The following is a 22,403-nucleotide window of genomic DNA, read 5'->3' as shown; positions in this document are numbered from 1 at the left end:
CTCCCACCCCTACACTACCCTAAACCCTAAAACACTACTACGCTACCCACACTACTCCCACCCTTACACTACCCTAAACCCTAAAACACTACGCTACCCACACTACTCCCACCCTTACACTACCCTAAACCCTAAAACACTACTACGCTACCCACACTACTCCCACCCCTACACTACCCTAAAACACTACTACGCTACCCACACTACTCCCACCCTTACACTAGCCAAAACCCTAAAACACTACTACGCTACCCACACTACTCCCACCCCTACACTACCCTAAACCCTAAAACACTACTACGCTACCCACACTTCTCCCACCCTTACACTACCCTAAACCCTAAAACACTACTACGCTGCCCACACTACTCCCACCCTTACACTACCCTAAACCCTAAAACACTATTACGCTACCCACACTACTCCCACCCCTGCACTACCCTAAACCCTAAAACACTACTACGCTACCCACACTACTCCCACCCCTACACTACCCTAAAACCTAAAACACTACTACGCTACCCACACTACTCCCACCCCTACACTACCCTAAAACACTACTACGCTACCCACACTACTCCCACCCTTAAACTACCCTAAAGCCTAAAACACTACTACGCTACCCACACTACTCCCACCCTTACACTACCCTAAACCCTAAAACACTACTACGCTACCCACACTACTCCCACCCCTACACTACCCTAAACCCTAAAACACTACTACGCTACCCACACTACTCCCACCCCTACACTACCCTAAACCCTAAAACACTACTACGCTACCCACACTACTCCCACCCCTACACTAGCCTAAACCCTAAAACACTACTACGCTACCCACACTACTCCCACCCCTACACTACCCTAAACCCTAATACACTACAATAAACATACACTACAACACTACACTACCCTAAAACCTAAATCACTACACTACATAAACACTACACCACAACACACACTAAAACGTTTTAAAAAAACACAAACAAACATTACCACACTACTTTAAAACTGCCCTAAACCCTACATAAGTAACCCCCACCCGCAAAACCCCTTACCTGTCTCCTCTCCGTCGCCTACGGATCCTGCTTCCTCCTTACTGCTGAGTTCACGTCGTTGTGAATAGCCGCCCCCGCCGCCGCCATTACACATTACATCGCATGCGTTGTAAAAGCGCATGCGATGTAATGGTATATGCGATGTAATGGTATGCGTGGTTTTACCACGCGTTGTAACATCACATGCGTTGTAATACTGCGATGTAAAAGCAACGCGTGGTAAAACCCGCGTTGTAATGGTTGTTCCCCCGCCCTTCCACATCGGGCAGATCATCACTTTGCCCACCTTCTTTCCGCCTCCGCATCCTTCAAAGGAGGAAGAGAGGCTCCACCGTCTGGACCCAAAACGTGCGCTCTTGTTCTATCTGAAGCGCACACAACAGTTCTGGGTGGATGACTAGCTCTTTGTTGACTACGAGGGTGCCAAAAAAGGTCGGGCCGTGCACAAACGGGCCATCTCTCGGGTCGTTCTCTGCATCAAGGCCTGTTACTCGTTGGCTAAGAAGGTGCCTCCTGTGGGGATATGTGCCCATTCCACCAGGGCAACGGCAGCCACTACTGCCTTGGGATGCGGCGCTCCCTTACAGGACATTTGTCAGGCAGCTACGTGGGCCTCGCTGCACACGATTACCAAGCATTACTGCCTGGACAGTCAAATCCGGAGAGACAGCTTCTTTGGCCTTTCTGTTCTCCGTGACTTTCTGGTGTAATCTTCGCAGACCCACCACCGGGGTTGGGATTGCTGGGGTATCTATTCTAAGGTAAGGAATCTATCACTAACGTGTCTCTTTCAGATGCACAAGTTACTACTTGTGTAATGATATATCTGTAAGAGACGTTAGTTAGTGATAGATTCCTTACCGCACCTCCCATCCTCCCTGTTCTGCGAACTGATTACTAGGGTTAAGGTCATCCCTTTCAGGGCCCTAGTTTTAATGCACCAGTGGTCAGTATCTTGCATGGCTCTGTGTTCCTGGCGCGGAAAGTCCTGTACAGAACTGACGTCAGCGCGCATGAGTGGCGCCTAAGTAGTCTCCGTGACGTCATCTCGGCGCATACGGCGCCAGAGACGGACGCGGAGCCGCAGGACGCCACTTACTGATGAGCAGGGGTACTGCTAGCAAAACTTTCCGGATCTAGTCTGACGCCTGGGGATATTCTAAGGCATGGGTACTCACAAACTTTCTCTTGGGGGCTGAATTTATAGTGTGGTTTGTGGCCGAGGGCCGCACAGTTGGAGGCGGGGTCAGTGGGGGAGGGGGAGGGGCTAGAGAAAAAAAACGGTGACCATGAAGTTGAACACAGGCCCCTGCAGTGGACGCCTTCATCCACTGAGCCAACAGACCCGGCATACACACACACCTCTCTCTCTCTCTCTCTGTCTCTGTCTCTGTCTCTGTCTCTCTCTCTCTCTCTCTCTCTCTCTCTCTCTCTCTCTCTGTCTCCCTCCCTCTCTCTGTCTCCCTCCCTCTCTCTGTCTCCCTCCCTCTCTCTCTCTCGCTCGCTCCATCCTTCCCTCTCTCTCTGTCTCACTCAGTCTCCCTCTGTCTCACTCACTCTGTCTCCCTCTGTCTTTCTCCCTCTTTCCTTCCTTCCCTCTCTCCCTCCATCTGTATCCCTCTATCTGTGTCCCAATGTCTGTCTCCCTCCCTCTCTCCATCTGTCTCCTTCCATCCCTCCCTCTGTCTCCCTCCCTCTGCCTCCCTCTGTCTCCCTCCCTCTGTCTCCCTCCCTCCCTCTCTCCATCTGTCTCCTTCCATCCTTCCCTCTGTCTCCCTCCCTCCCTCTCCCTCCCTCCCTATGTCTCCCTCCCTCCCTCTCCCTCCCTCCCTCTGTCTCCCTCCCTCCCTCCTTCTGTCTCCCTCCCTCTGTCTCCCTCCCTCCCTCTGTCTCCCTCCCTCCCTCTGTCTCCCTCCCTCTCTCTGTCTCGCTCCCTTCCTCCCTCCCTCTGTCTGTCTGTCTCCCTCCCTCCCTCTGTCTGTCTGTCTCCCTCCCTCCCTCCCTCCCTCTCTGTCTCCCTCTCTGTCTCCCTCTCTGTCTCCCTCTGTCACGCTCTCTCTGTCACGCTCTCTCTGTCCCGCTCTCTCTGTCCCTCTCTCTCTGTCCCGCTCCCTCCCTCTGTCTCCCTCCCTCCCTCCCTCTGTCTCCCTCCCTCTGTCTCCCTCCCTCTGTCTCCCTCCCTCTGTCTCCCTCCCTCTGTCTCCCTCCCTCTGTCTCCCTCCCTCTGTCTGCCTCCCTCTGTCTGCCTCTCTGTCTCCCTCCCTCTCTATCTCCCTCCCTCTATCTCCCTCCCTCCCTCCCTCTATCTCCTTCCCTCTATCTCCCTCCATCTAGCTCCCTCCCTTCCTCTGTCACCTTCCCTCTGTCACCCTCCCTCTATCTCCCCCTGACTCCCTCCGTCTCCCCCTCACTCTGTCTGCCTCTCTCTCCCTGTCTCCCCCTCCCTCCCTGTCTCCCTCTCTCTCCCTCCCTCTGTCTCCCTTTCCCTTCCTCCATCTCCCTCTCTCTGTCACTCTGCCTCCATCTGTCTGTTCCTGTCCCTGCCATTATCTGTCTGTCTGTTCCTGTCTTTGTCTCCCTCCCTCTTCCTCTCCGTCTCTCTCTCCGCCTCTCTGTCCCTGCCTGTCTCGGTCTGTCTCTGTCTCTGTCTGTCCCTGTCTCTACCTCTATCTCTGTCTGTCTCTGCCTCTATCTGTCTCTGTCTCAATCTGTCCCTGCCTCTATCTCTGTCTCCCTCTCTGTCTCCCTCTCTGTCTCCCTCTCTGTCTCCCTCTCTGTCTCCCTCTCTGTCTCCCTCTCTGTCTCCCTCTCTGTCTCCCTCTCTGTCTCCCTCTCTGTCTCCCTCTCTGTCTCCCTCTCTGTCTCCCTCTCTGTCTCCCTCTCTCTCTGTCTCGCTCCCTCTCTGTCTCGCTCCCTCTCTGTCTCGCTCCCTCTCTGTCTCGCTCCCTCTCTGTCTCGCTCCCTCTCTGTCTCGCTCCCTCTCTGTCTCGCTCCCTCTCTGTCTCGCTCCCTCTGTCTCGCTCCCTCTGTCTCGCTCCCTCTGTCTCGCTCCCTCTGTCTCGCTCCCTCTGTCTCGCTCCCTCTGTCTCGCTCCCTCTGTCTCGCTCCCTCTGTCTCGCTCCCTCTGTCTCGCTCCCTCTGTCTCGCTCCCTCTGTCTCGCTCCCTCTGTCTCGCTCCCTCTGTCTCGCTCCCTCTGTCTCGCTCCCTCTGTCTCGCTCCCTCTGTCTCGCTCCCTCTGTCTCGCTCCCTCTGTCTCGCTCCCTCTGTCTCGCTCCCTCTGTCTCGCTCCCTCTGTCTCGCTCCCTCTGTCTCGCTCCCTCTGTCTCGCTCCCTCTGTCTCGCTCCCTCTGTCTCGCTCTCTCTGTCTCTATCGCGGTCTGTTTCTACCTCTGTCTGTCTCTGACCCTTTCTAGCTCTGTCTGCCCCAGTCTCTATCTGTCTCTATATGTCTTTATCTGTCTCTATCTGTCTCACCTCACCCGGGCTCTCACTCCCTGCTGCCCTCTCACCTCACCGCACTCTCACTCCCTGCTGCCCTCCCACCTCACTGCGCTCTCACTCCCTGCTGTCCTCTGTCACCTCACCGCGCTCTCACTCCCTGCTGCCCTCCCACCTCACCGCGCTCTCACTCCCTGCTGACCTCCCACCTCACCACTCTCTCACTCCCTGCTGCCCTCCGTCACCTCACCCGGCTCTCACTCCCTGCTGACCTCCCACCTCACCGCGCTCTCACTCCCTGCTGACCTCCCACCTCCCCGCTCTCTCACTCCCTGCTGCCCTCTGTCACCTCACCGCGCTCTCACTCCCTGCTGCCCTCCCACCTCACCGCGCTCTCACTCCCTGCTGCCCTCCGCCACCTCACCCGGCTCTCACTCCCTGCTGCCCTCCGTCACCTCACCCGGCTCTCACTCCCTGCTGCCCTCCGTCACCTCACCCGGCTCTCACGCCCTGCTGACCTCCCACCTCGCCGCGCTCTCACTCCCTGCTGCCCTCCGTCACCTCAGCCGGCTCTCACTCCCTGCTGCCCTCCCACCTCACTGGGCTCTCACTCCCTGCTGCCCTCCCACCTCACCGCGCTCTCACTCCCTGTTGCCCTCCCACCTCACCCGGCTCTCACTCCCTGCTGCCCTCCCACCTCACCCGGCTCTCACTCCCTGCTGCCCTCCCACCTCACTGCGCTCTCACTCCCTGCTGCCCTCCCACCTCACCGCGCTCTCACTCCCTGTTGCCCTCCCACCTCACCCGGCTCTCACTCCCTGCTGCCCTCCCACCTCACCGGGCTCTCACTCCCTGCTGCCCTCCCACCTCACTGCGCTCTCACTCCCTGCTGCCCTCCCACCTCACTGCGCTCTCACTCCCTGCTGCCCTCCCACCTCACTGGGCTCTCACTCCCTGCTGCCCTCCGTCACCTCACCCGGCTCTCACTCCCTGCTGCCCTCCCACCTCACTGGGCTCTCACTCCCTGCTGCCCTCCGTCACCTCACCCGGCTCTCACTCCCTGCTGACCTCCCACCTCACCGGGCTCTCACTCCCTGCTGCCCTCCCACCTCACCCGGCTCTCACTCCCTGCTGACCTCCCACCTCACCGGGCTCTCACTCCCTGCTGCCCTCCCACCTCACCGGGCTCTCACTCCCTGCTGCCCTCCCACCTCACCCGGCTCTCACTCCCTGCTGCCCTCCCACCTCACCCGGCTCTTACTCCCTGCTGTCCTCTTCCCCCCCCCCCCCGCCCCCCTCTGTGTGCGTCAGCCCGGGCTTTCCCAGGAAAGCTGTTTTTCATGGTGGCACCCACGGCTATATACTTGTTCTCCATGTGCAGTGTTGTAGCTGCGTCTGAGATGAGGCCTGCTGGTGTCTAACTGCGTGATTGTCACAGAATCGGGCTAGTTATTATTTTAAGAATTTGCTGTTGCTGCGGAGGCTTGCATTTTCTTTTTTAAAGAAGGCATGGTAGGGTGTTGCTGCCCTTACTGTTGCTGGAGTTCTTCTGCGAGTTCTAGAGGACCTGGAAGTAAAAGTACTAGCTTTTTCGGAGAAGCCAATGATTGTAGTGTCTCCACTATGATTAGGGTTTCCAGTTTTCAATTTTAACTTATAAAAACACCATCTAATAGAGTATTTGCTTTTCAGTAGAAAACTATACCATTCAATTGTGTCTCACTTTTACTGGTTTGGTACCCTCTGTTATCTAACAATACAAGTAGAGCCCCTACCTCTAAGCATTTTTTTCTGTGATCTATGTTACAGCTACGACAGACTGGGGCTATTGAAGGGCAAATACTCAGCCGCACCCCGAACACTTAACATGTCTTTAAAAGACCATTTGTTTGTTAATGAGGCTTTGTTCACCTCTTAGCGCCCCTGCAGCTCCACTCTCACTGTGGCTGGAATTGCCCCGCCCCCACAGAACAGTCTCTCCATTCCGCACTGCTACAACCGGCGGTGTTTCCTGTTATTTTCAGGCCCTGTCTCCTCTCTCAGTCTGGCACATACGACTAGCCTGTGTCTCCTTTGCAAGGGCAAAAAGAAGTGGGAAAAGGCTATCTTCGGCATCTCTTTGGACTAACCAGGATTCAGAGATTCTTCCTGACCTGACCCAGGCCGTGGGACCGGAATATATGACATTGATCCATGACATGGATCACTTCCCCAAATCGCTGGCATCACAGAACCTTAAATAAATATGTCCAAGTCAAGCTATTGAATGCTTTCTCGATGTCAGTAGCAGGGTCGGATTGGGATCACAATTTGGCCCGGGCACTGACGAAAAAAGTGGCCCACATATGCGGGGCGTGGCCCACATTCAAGGGGCGTGGCCTACATTCAAGGGGTGCTCCCTACATTCAAGGGGCGTGCCCTTTCATGAAATACCATTTGGTTATTCTTTGAGGTCTAATTTGTAGAGAAATATTTAGTAAATTAAGCATTTTAAAGCTTACAGAGACAGTAACATTGGTAAAGACTAGGAGCACTGAAGTTCTGAAAACCGAAAACTTACTTGCAGTCTTAACACCCTGCACAATGACGTTAGATACTCTTTCCCAACCACCTATGTCCTATACTCTAATCATCACATAAATCAGAAATCCACAACATAAGAAAACCAGACCTGAGTTCTATTCATGAGCACCAATTACAGTACTCAAGATCCAATTTTTTTTATTTAAGGGCGTGGGTGATGAAGTGATCTGCCCAGAGTCACAGGGTGTTGAGCAGACGCTGGGACTCAAACATGATTCCCCATCTCTGCATCTCTGGCATCAGGCCATATATGCATATGCACACACAAGGAATGTAAGTGGGAGGATACTGTTCTTGCAAAGGACACAGGGCCAAGGTGACAATGGCCTAAAAGCTGAGCAACTAATAAAACAGCAAGGCCCCTTTCTGTTGCAAAATTATTCTAGCCCTCTAGGACCCTGCTATTACCAACCTACTTGGTCTTCCCCAGCCCTCCACTGCCTCAGGGCAATGTCCTGGCAGGGTAGCACAAAAAAGCTGCTGGGTCATCCATGGTGGCCAGGGGGAGGCTGAGGTGAAGGTGTGCGAGTTCCAAACATCACTTGGCCCCCACAGTGAGACCCATTCTTCCTCTCTTCCTCGCTCACTATGCCCTGCATGTGAAGGGCTGTGGGCGAGGTGTTAAAATAAACACTGTTTCTGGGCTGAGTGGGCTCCAGGGGGGCCGATGTGAAAATGGCTCAAATGCCTAAGCAACACCTGGCCGCTAGGAAGGCCGATTCTGGCAGACAATCACCCCTCTCCAGCCCAGCCTTTGCGTGATTGCTGTGCAGGGCAGGGGATGAAGGAGGCCACAACTGATAATCGCTGCGGCCGACCAGCGAAGCTGCTTTCCTTTCTGTCTGTCTCGGTGCCCTCTGTGGGCGGTTTTTTTTTCTCCCCTTTCCCAGTCCACAGAGAGCTGGGAAAGGGGAGGAAAAAAAACGGCCCACAGAGGGCACTGGGACACCGGCCCTTCGGCCCATGCCCGAGTGCCCGCAGTGCCAATCCGCCCCTGGTCAGTAGTAAGCACAGCTGCAGGAGTCTGGTCACTGGGTACCCTATCTAACACATAATGATATAAGTCTGAGTCGGTGGTGCTTTTATAGGGAAAATGACACCACTCTGGGAAAGTCCACCTGAAATCTGTTAATTAGCTACAATTGTATGGCGGTGCTGCAGGGTAGAGAGAAACCACCTATCCTCGTATAATGTGCCCTAGGCCAAATACAATCGAACATACACAGTCCCCAGCACATGCTCGAATTACATTCAATTTTTAAAGTAAATATAATGTGAACAAATAGACAATCTTGTCTTGTTTCTCTTTTTCTTTATTCTTTTTCACTTTTCTGTAATTGTGTTGGATTCTTAGCCAGCCAACACGTGTTTCATCACCAGAAGGGAAATTGTCCCGCGACTTTTTCAAGGCTAAGTGAACTGATAAAAATACAAACCTATTAAGACTCCGGACAAGTATCTCCGTAAGTGTATTAAAGTTGTTTACCATGGTTTCTTTTTTTTCTTTCATGGTTCTCAAATAGTGTTCCCGAAGTGTATCATGTCTATTGATAAGACGTTTTCTCTGTTTGGCTCTATTCAGAGTCTTCTTGTCATAACCTCTCCTGTTAAAATGTGCCATAATTTCAGTTGCACACTCTTCATATTCAGGATCAAAATTGCAGTTGCAGGGGGCGTGGCTAGCAGCCAACGATGGCGGCCGCAGCTTAGAGAGGCTCCCGTGGGAAGGCGGCATCCCGCATTAATCCGCTATCTTAATCCGAATAATATTGGTGTCTGAAGGGGCGGACCGTGTCTAGAGCCCTTGCGGCGCACACCGGAGCGTTCCAGAGACGGAAAGGACAGGCGATCGCCTTGCGCCGGCTAGCGGAGCGGAGGGGAGGAGGGGCCTGCTGTCCTCCAGAAAGCTGCGGTGTGGAGTGCGGCTGGAGCCCGGGCGGAAGTTGACCATCGGCGGCTGGGACGGGGCGGAAGTGCCGGACCCGCGGTCGTTCTGCCTGTCGACGACCGGACCTACAATACAACCCCCAGGACTTGGTGAGGCGACTTGCGGAGCCCGGCGGAGGTAAACTCACCCACAGCCCCGGCGCGGCAGGTCCAGAGCGGCGGGGCGGACGCCCGGGGGACGGCAGCCACCATATTGAGGGTCGGGCCCCCTTGGTGCTGCAGGCCCCACCATCCACACAACGGTCGGAGGCACCGCACCGGCTAACGAAGGGAGAAGGGTGGCCTCATCCCAGTGAGCGGCGGCCGGCAGCGGAGCCGTCGGTGAGTCCTACGCAGCCCTCCCCCCTCCCCCATCGCTCCACAGCGCACAACTGCCCACGGGCGCACCTGGGGAGTCGGGGGTACAGCGGAGAAAAGCGCCGGACAGCAGCCTTTGCTACCGCACGTGGCGGTGGGAAGCGTGGCCCCTCATTTGACCTGGCATTGGTGACACTATAGCGGAGGGGACTCACCTTGCCTTCCCGGCAGCCATCTCATCGGGCGCAAATGTGCTAGACCGCACGACTGCCTGCACTCAGGTTGGCCTTCCATTAGCGAGCTACACTGCGTGCCCTCCGATTGCCACCTGGGACGGCCACATTTGTAGAGACCGGAACGAGGGACACTGGGACCGGGTGTTGGTCGCGGACCCATCGCTGCAGGACTCATCTCTTTACCGGCCCTGCCTTACCATATCGGTGGGGGAACGCACCGCCCACGGAGGCAAGGCCATGTCCAACAGAGGGCCCAAACTCACGGCAGCGCAAGCAAAATTGAACAGATTCGCATACGAATAACAGCCACCTCCTCAGGAACAGCGCAAATCCACAGGGAAGACGATGGACACAGAGAGCGCCAAAAAAATCACACTTGAAGATGTAATGGCAGCGCTGGCCCAGGTTCAAGTCACGGTGGGGGCCACGGCCACGGATGTCACATTGATAAGGGCAGACCTTCAGAAAATCAACGAAAGGGTCAAGCAAGTGGAGGTAGTCACTAAATCCTTAGTGGAAGACGTGTCCGAACTGCAAACAGTGGTAGAAAGGCTACAAACGGACAACAAATTCCTTAGAGACAAACTGGATGATCAAGAAGGGCGCTCACGACGCAACAACGTCCGAATCCTAGGCGTGCCGGAATCGGAAGACACGGGCGCTCTTGACCTCTATGTGGAAGACCTGATCAACACCAGACTCCAGCCGAAGGGTCTCTCCAACTTCTTTTCGGTGGAAAGGGCACATAGGGTCCCGGGAGGAAAGCCTAAACCTGGAGGACCGCCGAGACCGATCCTTGCAAGGCTGTTCAACTTCAGAGACCGCGATGCCATCCTGCAGGCGGCGAGAGTGGCACCTGCAATTCAGATCCAGAACTCACGGATTGCCTTCTTTCCAGACTATACGGCCGAAGTGTCCAGAAAGAGAAGAACGTTCCTTGAGGTTAAAAAGACGCTGAGAGAAAAGGAGCTGCCCTACTCGATGCTCTTCCCGGCCCGACTGCGAGTAGTGGCAGACAAGAAAGTGTGGTTTTTTGATTCCCCGGAGGCGGCTCGCGACTGGCTTGAGGGTTGGCGCACGGACGACCGCTCGAAGAGACGACAACGGTCCAACAACAGCCAGGGAGACGACAATGGAACTGGTTCCCAAACATCGGGCCGGGGGGGTGCGGGAGGCTCCCCGCCCCGCGGCCGTACCGGCAAAGGCGGAATAGAATGACTTGCTCTCATGGTCCTGGAATTGCTTTACTTGCTGAACAATGGTTGATATATGCGATAGCCGCGAGCAGACTCTGACGCGGGTGGACCCCGGAAGCACGCGGGGATGCCGCCTGATCGGGGAGACACTCTCCCCCCCCACGCAAGTACACTGGTTAAGGGGAGGTTTAAGCACTCTGCTCAGTTGGGGGGGCGGGCAGTTGTAAGTCCGTTAGGCAGGGGTGCAGGGAGGGGGGAACAGGGGTGGGGGTGTTTTGTTACAGTTAGGAATTCACATGTATGGTCAACACAAAAGCGTTGCTTTCACCTTAATTTTCAGATGCTTGGTGGGATGAATGACGACTGGCCCCCTTGGCCGAACCCCTCCTACGTCCTACTGCAGGTACACGTACCACACGCCCGGGACTCCCACTCCCTCTGTCACGCATTAGAACTCACACCCCCAAATGGCTGGGAGCCAGATCCCTGAGGCAGAAGGCGTAGCCTCGGAGTCTCAGCACTCATCCCTGAGGTTACTGTCTTGGAACGTGCGGGGGCTGGGGGACAAGGTGAAGCGGGGTCTGGTGTTAACCGCAATTAAACGACAGAGACCCACCATAGCGCTGCTGCAGGAAACACACCTGACGGGGGGGGCTACCAAAGCGATGGATAGGAAAGGATACAAAATGGTGGTGCATTCAAGTTTTACGTCTGGGTCGAGGGGTACTGGCATTTTGATACGGAGGGCCTCGCAATTCATCACTTTACAAACCAGGAAAGACGATCAGGGCTGCTTTGCCGCGCTACAGGGACAATGGGAAGGTAGGCTTCTTAATATTGTATCCGTCTATGTCCCACCGGCACTACACTCGGTGCAGCTTCCAAGGCTGGGTGATTTTCTGCTATCCCTGCCCGAGGGTGAGGTTATCCTAGGGGGGGACTTTAATGCCATAGTGGACGCACAACTTGACAGGTTCCCGGCATCATCTCACACGACAGGGACCCCCCGCCTACAGCGTTTCATTACGGCTATGGGCCTAACAGACGTGTGGAGATTCCTTCACCCTTCTCTACAACAGTACACGTTTCACTCCGCCGTTCACGGCAGTATGACGAGAATAGATCACTTTTTCACCCTGGGTGATGCGCTCCGACTTGTGGACGCAATAGAGATCCACCCCCGGGGTATTTCAGACCACTCACCAATCTCTCTCACACTCTCCTCCCAGGAAAGGTCCCGTAAACGCATTTACCCCATACACGCCAACTACCTAAAGATTCCCCAGGTCCGCAAGGCACTGAAGAGAGCGACAACACATTACTTTACTGAGAATGAGGGTTCAGTGCGCTCACCGGGGGTGCTTTGGGAAGCCTACAAGGCGGTCTTGAGGGGTCAAGCCATAAGCTCCATCACGAGACATAAACGGGAACAGGCACAAGAGTTGGATAAATTGGAACTGACACTGCACACCTTGCAGACAGCACACGAACGTCACCCGTCCCCAGCCTCCTCGCATGCACTTGACATACAGCAGCGGCTATACAGCGATCATTTGCGCATTCAGGTACGGAAACAGATTACTGACACTCAGGATCGGATTTATGAGGTAGGGGACAAGGCTGGGAGAATGTTAGCTTGGCTAGACAAAAGGGAAGGGAACTCCAAGGGAATCCCACGATTAAAGGATGGTCAGGGACAGGTGTACACGAACCCACGGCATATAGTGGATCAGCTCGCAAGTTACTTTGAAGGGGTCTACACGCCAGCAACCGTGATCGCCCCTGAGACGGCTAGGGAAGCATTGGCGCCAATTGAGATCCGAACTCTATCGCCGGAAATGTCCGACGAATTGGAGGCGGACATTACCGCTGACGAAATCCAAATGGCGATAGCGGCTCTGAAATCAGGCAAGGCACTGGGTCCCAACGGCATACCCATAGAATGGTATCAAGCGGCACCGGAAACTCTTAGCGTGCATTTGCTAAGAATGTATAAGGACTGTCTAGAAAAGGGCACGCTTCCCCCGGATCAGAGGTTGGCGACGATAGTGGCCATCCCCAAGCCAGGGAAACCACCTGAGGACTGTTCATCCTATCGTCCCATATCACTGCTTAATGCAGAGGCTAAAATCCTCGCCAAACTCCTAGCGACTAGGCTCTTACCGCATCTTGCGTCCCTTGTCCACCCGGACCAGTCCGGATTCATGCCCCACAGGAACACGGCGCTGAACTTGCGTCGGCTGCATGGGGTACTGGCCAGGGCAGATTCCATTCCGTCCCCGGCAGTGGTGTTGGCTCTTGATGCCAGGATGGCATTTGACCTAGTGGAATGGAACTACTTGTTTGAGGTACTGTCGCGGTTGGGGTTTGGTCCCAGCTTCATAGCATGGGTTAGACTGCTATACACGGAACCAGTTGCTCAGGTGGTGGCGAACGGGCACATTTCGAGAACATTTTCCTTGGGGAGAGGTACGAGACAGGGATGCCCCCTCTCGCCATTGCTGTTTGCGTTATCCTTGGAACCGCTTGCCACTCTCATTAGGACCTCGCCCTTACTGAAGGGAATAAGTTGGAAGGAGGGTCAGGAGGATCGTTTGTCGCTTTATGCCGACGATATGTTGGTATATCTCATGGATCCGGATGCGGGGGTGCCGGCCCTGCTACGCCTCTGCGATGATCATGGGAGGGTCTCCGGGTACACGATAAACTGGAACAAGTCGGAACTGTATGTCGTGAAGGGACAGCTCCCCGTGCTAGCGGCGGACTGCCCTTTGAAGGTGGCAGGCTCCTCCTTTAAATACCTGGGTATTCACGTGACTAGAGACCCCACTGAATTTCTGGACAAAAACTTGTATCCCCATTTGGATAGATTCAAACAAGATGTCAAATTCTGGGCGGGACTCCCACTAACGCTTTTGGGCAGGGCCGCATTATATAAAATGATGTCCTTACCCAGATTTTTGTATGTTCTTGATAACACGCCCTACCAAGTACCTCCCAGATTCTTTCAAAGAGTGGCAGCACTGGTCTCCAATCTCTTATGGGGTAATTTGCCGGCTCGTATTGCACAGCCCAAGTTACACAGGGGATGGTACGATGGGGGCATCGCATTGCCCAACCTGAAACTGTACTATTGGGCAGCGCACCTTAAACCCATCAACCACTGGCTCCACGCCCCCCAAACTGACCCAGCCTTTCAGGCCGACAGGGAACAACTGGGTACTGATACCATGCTGGCCCCGTTATATGACCAACGCCGGGCCCGTAACTTAGTGGGCCCCACCAAACTAACAGTGACGCTCTGGCATGCCTCGACAGCGGCTTTGGGCTGGAAGGGGACAATAACGAAACTCACTCCGTTATGGGATTCCCGAGCTTTGGGCAACATGAGAAATAGCCGGGGCTTTTCCCAATGGGATGCTATAGGGATCTCCACGGTGGGGGACCTTTGGGAGAGAGGGGAGGTGATACCTTTTACAAGATTGAGAGAACTGTACACCCTGAACGAACGGGAACTCTATAGGTACATGCAGATAAAACATGCACTGCTCACTGTCCTACCTCCTCACGCAGAACTACCGGAATCTTCCCCGCTGGAAGACCGCTTGCTTACAGAATTCATGCCCGAACGGGCGACGTCCCTCACATATCGTAAATTACTCAACAACCTGCCAGACCCACTGATGTCTCTGAAGGAGAAATGGGAGGGGGACACTTGTGAAATGGACGAACATGAGTGGAATGCAGCCGTAGCATCGCCTAAAGAGGTGGGAATCTCGGCCCGGATGCGACTTGTACAGCTGAAGATATTGCACAGGGTCTACTACACCAGAACTATGCTACACCGCATACGCAGATCACAGCACCCTTATTGTCTTCGCGGTTGTGGGGAGGAGGGCACATTTTTTCATACCTTATGGGAATGCCCCCGGATCAGGGAATATTGGGCACAGATCCTACGCACCATATCACAGACACTGGAGATATCGTTGTTGCCCGAGCCACGGCGGTGTTTACTTAATGTATGGGAACCTAACGATCTATCCAGACACGGCCAAATCTGGGCAACGGTGGGTCTAATGGTAGCCAAGCGAGATATTGCACAGCGATGGGGGGCTGCTGAGGTGCCGACTAAGAACCATTGGTGCTTAAATATGGACAGGGTGATGATAACGGAGAGGGCAGTTTACTCAAGTAGGGCCTGCCCGGGGAAGTGGAACAAAATCTGGACTAAGTGGAATGCCTACAGAGGGGATATTTGTGAGCCCTTAGCAGAGGAGGAACAGGAAGACTCTGATGGGGAGGAGGACGATAGCTAGTACTCCCGCGGAACAGCATTAAGGGGTGCATACTAGTCGCCAGGGACTCACTGGACAGCGTACTGCCACAGGGGAATGACAGGGGGGTGGTGTGAGGTCACGGGCCAGTTGAGAACACATTCTTAGGGCCACTCGCACCGGATGGGACAGCGGGCGTGGGGGGAGGTACCAAGGGAATACATTCCATGGGGAAGCTGTTAACGCTTAACACTACTCACCATATGATCGCATTGTGATTCCGATGTTTTGGTTTTATCTGTTTAATTGTTGTCTTCGCGAGAGGAAAAAACCCAAAAACCTGTATATTCTTTGATTTAACTTGCATAACGCTGTACCTTTCATTGTGGCATAGCCATCTTTATCCTCCAATGCCAATTGTGATTACGCGACAAGTTGCATGCTACATACTGCCTATTGAACTGTTATAGCGGCCAGCCCGTTGGGTTGTAGGCATTCCGCTGTGTAACTTGGACGGTACAATAAAGGTTTTTGAAAAAAAAAAAAAAAAAAAAAAAAAAATTGCAGTTGCATCTAGTGCGTGTCAATTCCCCAGAGATCTGTATGGTGTTACATTGGTTTGTGTTACTTAGCCTTGAAAAAGTCGCGGAACAATTTCCCTTCTGGCGACGAAACACATGTTGGCTGGCTAAGAATTCAACACAATTACAGAATAAGCATTTGCAATGCAATAGGTCTCGCATTATTAAAGTTTGAGCTATTGGCATTGCTAATAATAATGCAACACCAATAGCTCAAACATTCAGTAATGCAAGACCTATTGCACAAGGACAGTGAATTCATGTCTAAGTGCTGTGATTGTAATATCATACGAATATTTATAGTAATAACAATCTCACACCAATATTTACAGTAATACAAATTACACACCTATATCAACAGCAATATTAATTTCACATCTATATCTACAGTGATTTTATGTCACACCTATATCAAGTGATAGTAATTTACACCTATCTTGGGGGCTGCCACCACTGGCTCAAATTAAGCAGAGAGAGGGGAGCAATGATGGAGGGACGAGAATCCTGGAGGGAGAGGGGAGCAATGAGGAAGGGCCGAGAAGCCTGGAGGGAGAGGGTAGCAACGAGGGAGGGATTAGAAGCCTGGAGGGAGAGGGGAGGGATGAGAGGCCTGGAGGGAGAGGAGGGAGCAACTTGGGAGGATAAGAAGCCTGGAGGGAGAGTGAAGCATTGAGGGAGGGACGAGAAGCTTGGAGGGAGAGGAATGCAATGAAGGAGGCACGAGAAGCTGGGAGTGAGAGGAGAGCAATGAGGGAGGGACAAGAGGCTTGGAGGGAGAGGGGCGCAATGAGGGAGGGGCGAGAAATCACATCATGTATTATAGCTCACAATGAAGGTTTTAGAGCACGCTACTCCACTGGTAAGAGCAGACCACTTTGTGGGCATGGCAGAGCTTCTTTATGCATTCTTGCGCATCCTGGTGACGGTCCAACATCAGAGCTTTCTCGTCTTGGTTCTTCTAGAGGGTCTAGATGGAGTTGATGGAAAAAGGAGGGATGAGCCACGTTGTAGTTACAGCATGAATACGAATATCTGAGGGCAATAACTGGCAAAGATTAGGACAGAAACTAAGGGGCAAGGGGGAAAACCGCAGTTACAAAAGAGCAGAAAACTTTAAGATGGATGAAAAGAGGGACGAGTCACTGAGCGTCTGTTACTAACGATTTTGTACCAAAAGAGGGACAAGCAGAGAGAAACGTGAGAAATATAAATAACATCCAACATTATACAGCCAGACAGTGGGGAAAAGTTAATTCTCTTTCCATAGAATGTGTGTAGCCGGAGGACGGGAAGATGAACACAGATGGAGTAGAGAAGGGTGAAGGTGAGAACTATTCGAGGTAATTTGGACATGAGGAAAGGTAGATAAAGGTGAGAAGGCAGAAGTAAAATTCAAGCGGGAATTTACGGCCAGATGGACATAGTCAGTACGCAAAAGTAGTCGCAAATTGCACGCTTACTTTATGCTTAAGGAGATATGCTTTGGGTATTCTCATTTGATAGTGCCATGAGGACAATAAGCCGAGCTGAAATGAGGGGGGAAAGTGAAACCCAGATGCGTTCACATACACAGGCAAACATACACAGGCATGCACACACACAGAGATGCACACACACGCCCAGGCAGGCACACACGCCCAGGTACGCACACACAGGCCCAGGTACGCACACACAGGCCCAGGTACGCACGCACACACACACACACACACACATACAGGCACACACACATAGGCAAGCACACATCCCCAGACGCTTTCACATACACAGGCAAACACACGTGCACACACGCCCAGGCATGCGCACACACCATGATATACACAGGCACACACACATAGGCACGCACACATACACAGATGCGCGCACACACACAGAGATGCACACACACACAGATGCGCACACATACACAGGCAAACACACACAGGCATGCACACATACAGGCACGCACACATCCCCAGACGCTTTCACATACACAGGCAAACACACACATGCACACACACGCCCAGGCATGCGCACACACACTGATGCACACACACAGATGCGCACACAGGCACACACACATTGGCACGCACACATACACACACACACGCACGCAGGCACACACACACACACACACACACAGATGCGCACACATACACAGGCAAACAAACATGGGCATGCACACATACACAGATGCGCACACACGCCCAGGCTGAGGGTTCCCACCAGAGGCTGTGAGAAAGTCTGGTCAGCATCTGAGATGCACACTCATGAGCACCATTCTGCTTCTGGTCTAGAAGCTGGAAAATCTGACGGCCACCCACCATTAATACGGAGATGTTCAAAATGTGCTGTTTATTCTCAAAGCCGTCTTCTGACGAGTGGCCGGATCAGTGCAGGCTGCTCTTTGATCAATCAGAGCTGGAAATACATTTGCTCGTGGTTGGACGCAGAGGCAGGCATCATTTGAAGTGCCAAGCCCAGTGCCCGTGGCAGGTCCTTTTCTGGGCCAAGGTGGGAGGGAGTTTGCTGTAAGGTCATTCACACATCGCATAGTCATATAAGAAGTGTCGATGAAAAGGCAACTAATGTCCGCACATCTGAGTAGTACCGAGCCTACGTAACAACACTGTCCTGCATTCTTCACACTATGCCTTCACAGGGCGGCTGCCCCGGCACACAGAGGATTACAAATAATCACGGAATATTGCTATTCAGCTGTTAGAGACTGGCTGCGGATGCTGGAGTTCACAGATGGATAATGTGCAGCGGGCGCCTTCGATCCTAAGCACGCAGGGCCGGATAAAAAGACCCTAAGTTTCAGAACCATCCTGAGTCATGGGCTGATCCCAAGTGGCACGCGCCTCGTCAATACTCCAGCCACAAGTGAAGCGATTGTGAAACTGAAAGCGATCGCTTTTGAAACCATAGAAAGCTGTGAGTGGTGTGCGCGCGCCACAGCGAGCCATATGGTTTCAAATATCGCGCCCGTGTCTGGGCACGATAATTGAAACCATATGGCAGCAATGCACGTATTAGACACCAATAGGCCATTGTCTGAGCAATGCGCCTGCCTTTGACCTAGTGCGTGCTATCTCAAAAACAAAACACGCAGGCAAAAGCCAATAGCACGACACAAAACAAAAAACACACGCACGAGCGTGTACAATCCCAGGGTCCGTTTCGGAACCCCAGACAAAAGGGCTCTCGCCCCTGCGCTACGGGCGAGCCCTAAAAAAGAATACAGAAAAAGAGAAACACGACGCGATTGTCTATTTGTTCACTTTATATCTACTTAAAAAATGCAATGTAATTCGAGCGTGTGCTGGGGACTGTGTATGCTAAGCCATAATAAGGAGTTCGGATTGGGGAGGTACTCCAACCCAGGACATAGCCACTTACATCCAGGTGAAGGAAGTGTGTAACCATATCCTGGATCCTGCGCTCTAAGATTTTCACCAGAATCTTGCAATCTATGTTTAACATAGTCAATGGATGGTATGAGCCACGGTCAGAGCGGCTCCTAATGGATTTTGGCAGTTTTGTGAACCACCTTGCGAGTCGTCGGTGGGAGCATACAATGTTTCTGGAAGCACTGTACACTTCCAAGAGGGGCTTTGTTAATAATCCCTTGTATGTCTCCAGCACCTGTTAAAACGAGATCCTCTGTAGCTTAGTGGCTGTCAAATAGTGGTCTTTACAGTCGGTCCCAGCTTTTCATGGTTCAGCACTGGATGAAGCAACTCTCCTATTACTGTCCATAGGTTAAAAAAACATTCTTGATCAACCTATGTATTCTGCAGTTTATTCACTGAGTGGCAAAACGATTTCTAATCCAAAAACAAAGAAAATTATCTTAATAATATGAGGAAAAGATTTGGGGCATCTTGCTTTTTATGGTGTTTTCCTAAGGGATACTACTGATCTGATGCCCCATTGCCTGGTCTTTCTTCTTCTATCTTTGAATTTCACGCAATACAGTCTTGTTTATTTAAATCTACAGGTGTTGTTTGCTGTGATTGTATGTTCTGCTGTGTCCAGTTTCCTTAATGCTGCTTTTAAACACAGAAATACCTTAATGACCTAGTATGTTTTAATGCAGTGATTATTGGATTTTATTTCTGTAAAGTATTGAAATGACTTCATATACATGTTTTAATCTTTCATGGTTTTAAATAAACAAATAAATATCGTGATTCGATGACTGACAGTGTATACTGTTTCTATTTTAATCAAATACAGTATGTGATAAGTTACTTCAGCATCCTACTAATTTGATTATGGACTTTTTCACTCAGTTACTGGAATGAAAGAGTTGCATGAACTTTCTTGACATAAGTGATGGACTTCGAAAACTGTTACTTAATTTGTTTTGGTTTTATGTCGCAAAATGACTTAACACAAATTGAATCTAAACATTGAAAATAATTAACTGCTGGGCGTGCCACCATATACTTTGTGATTTTTGTATTCATAATTTGGGGGGGGGGTTAAGGTAAGAGGGCTGTTATGGTTCTCCATAAACTAGTCAGCATATACCTTCCTAGGTGAATGAAGAAGATGTATGTACCTTACTAGGTGAATGAAGGAGTTTGTGGTTCAGAGCCCTTCTTTTCGCGATTAACATAATGATTGAGACATACTTTAAGTAAGGCCAGGTTGTTGAGTAGCTAGACCACTGCAAGGTCCTGAAGAGACCGCAGACGCTTGTGCGGTCCCTGTTGTAATATTGATAGTGCTGGCATTACCGTAAGCTAACATTCCCTCATTTTCATGGATGTGCTGCCCCATGCAAATGAGGAAATACTTTACCTTTGCGCCCCGGTCCATATTATGGAAGCAAGCGCTGAGGCAAAAATGTACATTTTTATTCATGGTGCAGGGCTAGTAGAAAGAAATGTTTTTTTCCTGATCTGACTGCAAATAGGCAGCATACCTTTCACACTTGGAAATGAAACCCGTCTGCTGTAGGTATCACAGTGACAGTTAAATAAAAGCAGAGGTCTTGTTAGACACCAGGTAGCATCTAGGATAATATAACAAGCAACTATGTAGCTGATTAGATGTTCACTTCCTGCTATCATCTGTATACTCACACACACACATATTTATCACATATTTTTTAAGCTGCTAAGTGAATACCAGGAGTAGTTAGTAAATGTTATAAAGTAGTGTGATGGTATCTGATTGCTCTCCACCTCTATAAAGGTTTACTTACTGATATATTTTTTTCCTATAGCAACTCTCTCTCTTGCCCCTCATGGAGCCAATACTTGGAGTGAATTTTGCACGTTTTCTTCCTTATGGCAGTGGCCAGCTCAATGGTGGAACTCATCTACTAGGGACCTTTGGCAATGCCACACTAGATGGGGTTTCGGATTATTATTCACAGCTAATGTATAAGGTATGGTAAACTCTACTACGTTGTCCATCGACTGCTTATAAATAAGGACCGGTTGTTATTTACCAAAGCTCATTAGCGTTGTAGTATCCTTTTAAAGTCAAACCTTTAATCATGACTAAAAGTATTGTACACAGCACATTGTGGATTGTATTATTTTTAGTTTAAGGCCACTGTCAGGAGATGATGTCTATATTGGTTAAAGAAAAGGCTTTCAACACCTTTCTTGACACAAGATAAACCTTTGTTATGCTAGTATGAAATCACAGTATAGACACTAAGTCTCATATATAATTCAGACCTTTGATTGTGATGGTTGTTTCTCCTCAGAATATGTCAGACAAAATTAAACCAAAGTCGAGGTTATCAATGTATTTTTTTTAAAGACAGCGTAGGTATTACAGATATCAGAAAGGCGAAGGGACGTTGTGGGTCCCTATAGAAGAGTATCAAAAATAAATTTTTAATACAGATTTTGTTTTCTTTGTAAATTGTTGCACAAAAGATGTATTTCATGCCCATTTCTAAAGCGATATCTAGTATATCTCTGCAACAAATACTCTTTAAGAGTCCAGATTTTTCATTTCAGACACCCATTTCCATTTGTATCAATCTTAAGGATCTGAAACATTATGGAGGAGCAGATCTTAAAGAGACATCTAGCCGCAGATTCCTTAACTTTTGAATTCTCCCCAGGCGCCAATGTGGATCAGAACATTTTTAATCAGTCCATGATGATGTCTCCGGATATGACGTCAATCGAACCATATAAGTCCTCTCTGGCGCATGGACGTCTGTTTCTTCTTTTCAGTGCTGCAACGCCGATCCAGAGAATCACATATCTGGCAGTTTTTCAGCCTGCTGTGACAATCTTTTTCATCAGAAACTGTGTGCTCGATGCCCTCTGGGTTTAAGTCTTGTGGGTCTTGTGCTCGTTAGATGTCGGGTACGGACCCAAATTCTATCTGTATGTGATGCCTGGGCGAGCACCATGATGCCAACTAGTGTGACGTCTGTCAGCAGCTGAAGCATTTCGCATTGTCATGTTCTTATAGCTCACGTCACCAGTCTTCCTCCCGGGCCTGAGGTTGTTCCAAGGAGCACTGATCTTCACCCCTTGGTCAACTGCAACATTCTCAGTCTCTATCGGCATCACACAGTATGCAGCAGTACAAGAAGTCGACGGCCCGATCCTCTATAGCTTCTTCGACTCCTAATGTGGGTGTTTCTCGGCCTAGTTCTGGGACTCCCGCTCCGGCGCACTCTCAAGCCTCCTGGTTTTCCCTGGAGCCGGGACAACCTGGAAGCAGATGGAAGAGTACTATGAAGATCTCTATTTGGATTTTCGGCCCGTCTCCCTCTGAAGTGCCTGCTTGCCCCAAGGAGGTCGTAGGTACTGTAACTGCATCA

The 22,403-nt window shown here is 51.3% G+C and overlaps 1 protein-coding gene across 15 annotated transcripts in view; it reads left to right on the top strand.

The window, feature by feature from the left end:
• KMT2C (lysine methyltransferase 2C) overlaps nucleotides 1–22,403 on the top strand; it is a 1,799,940-nt gene that overhangs the window by 1,418,377 nt on the left and 359,160 nt on the right. For 14 of the 15 annotated variants that reach the window (XM_078663231.1, XM_078663229.1, XM_078663237.1 and 11 more), the window contains one exon: nucleotides 20,832–20,996. The exons of the other annotated variant lie outside the window; for it this stretch is intronic. In XM_078663231.1, coding sequence (XP_078519357.1) covers nucleotides 20,832–20,996 — 165 coding nt within the window. The remainder of the gene's footprint in view (nucleotides 1–20,831; nucleotides 20,997–22,403) is intronic. 15 annotated transcript variants of the gene reach the window in all.

The sequence above is a fragment of the Lissotriton helveticus genome, chromosome 10 (assembly GCF_964261635.1).
Source record: "Lissotriton helveticus chromosome 10, aLisHel1.1, whole genome shotgun sequence".
Lineage (NCBI taxonomy): Eukaryota > Metazoa > Chordata > Amphibia > Caudata > Salamandridae > Lissotriton > Lissotriton helveticus.
Note: the sequence above shows the minus strand (reverse complement) of the source record. Positions and strands in the feature narration are given on the sequence as shown.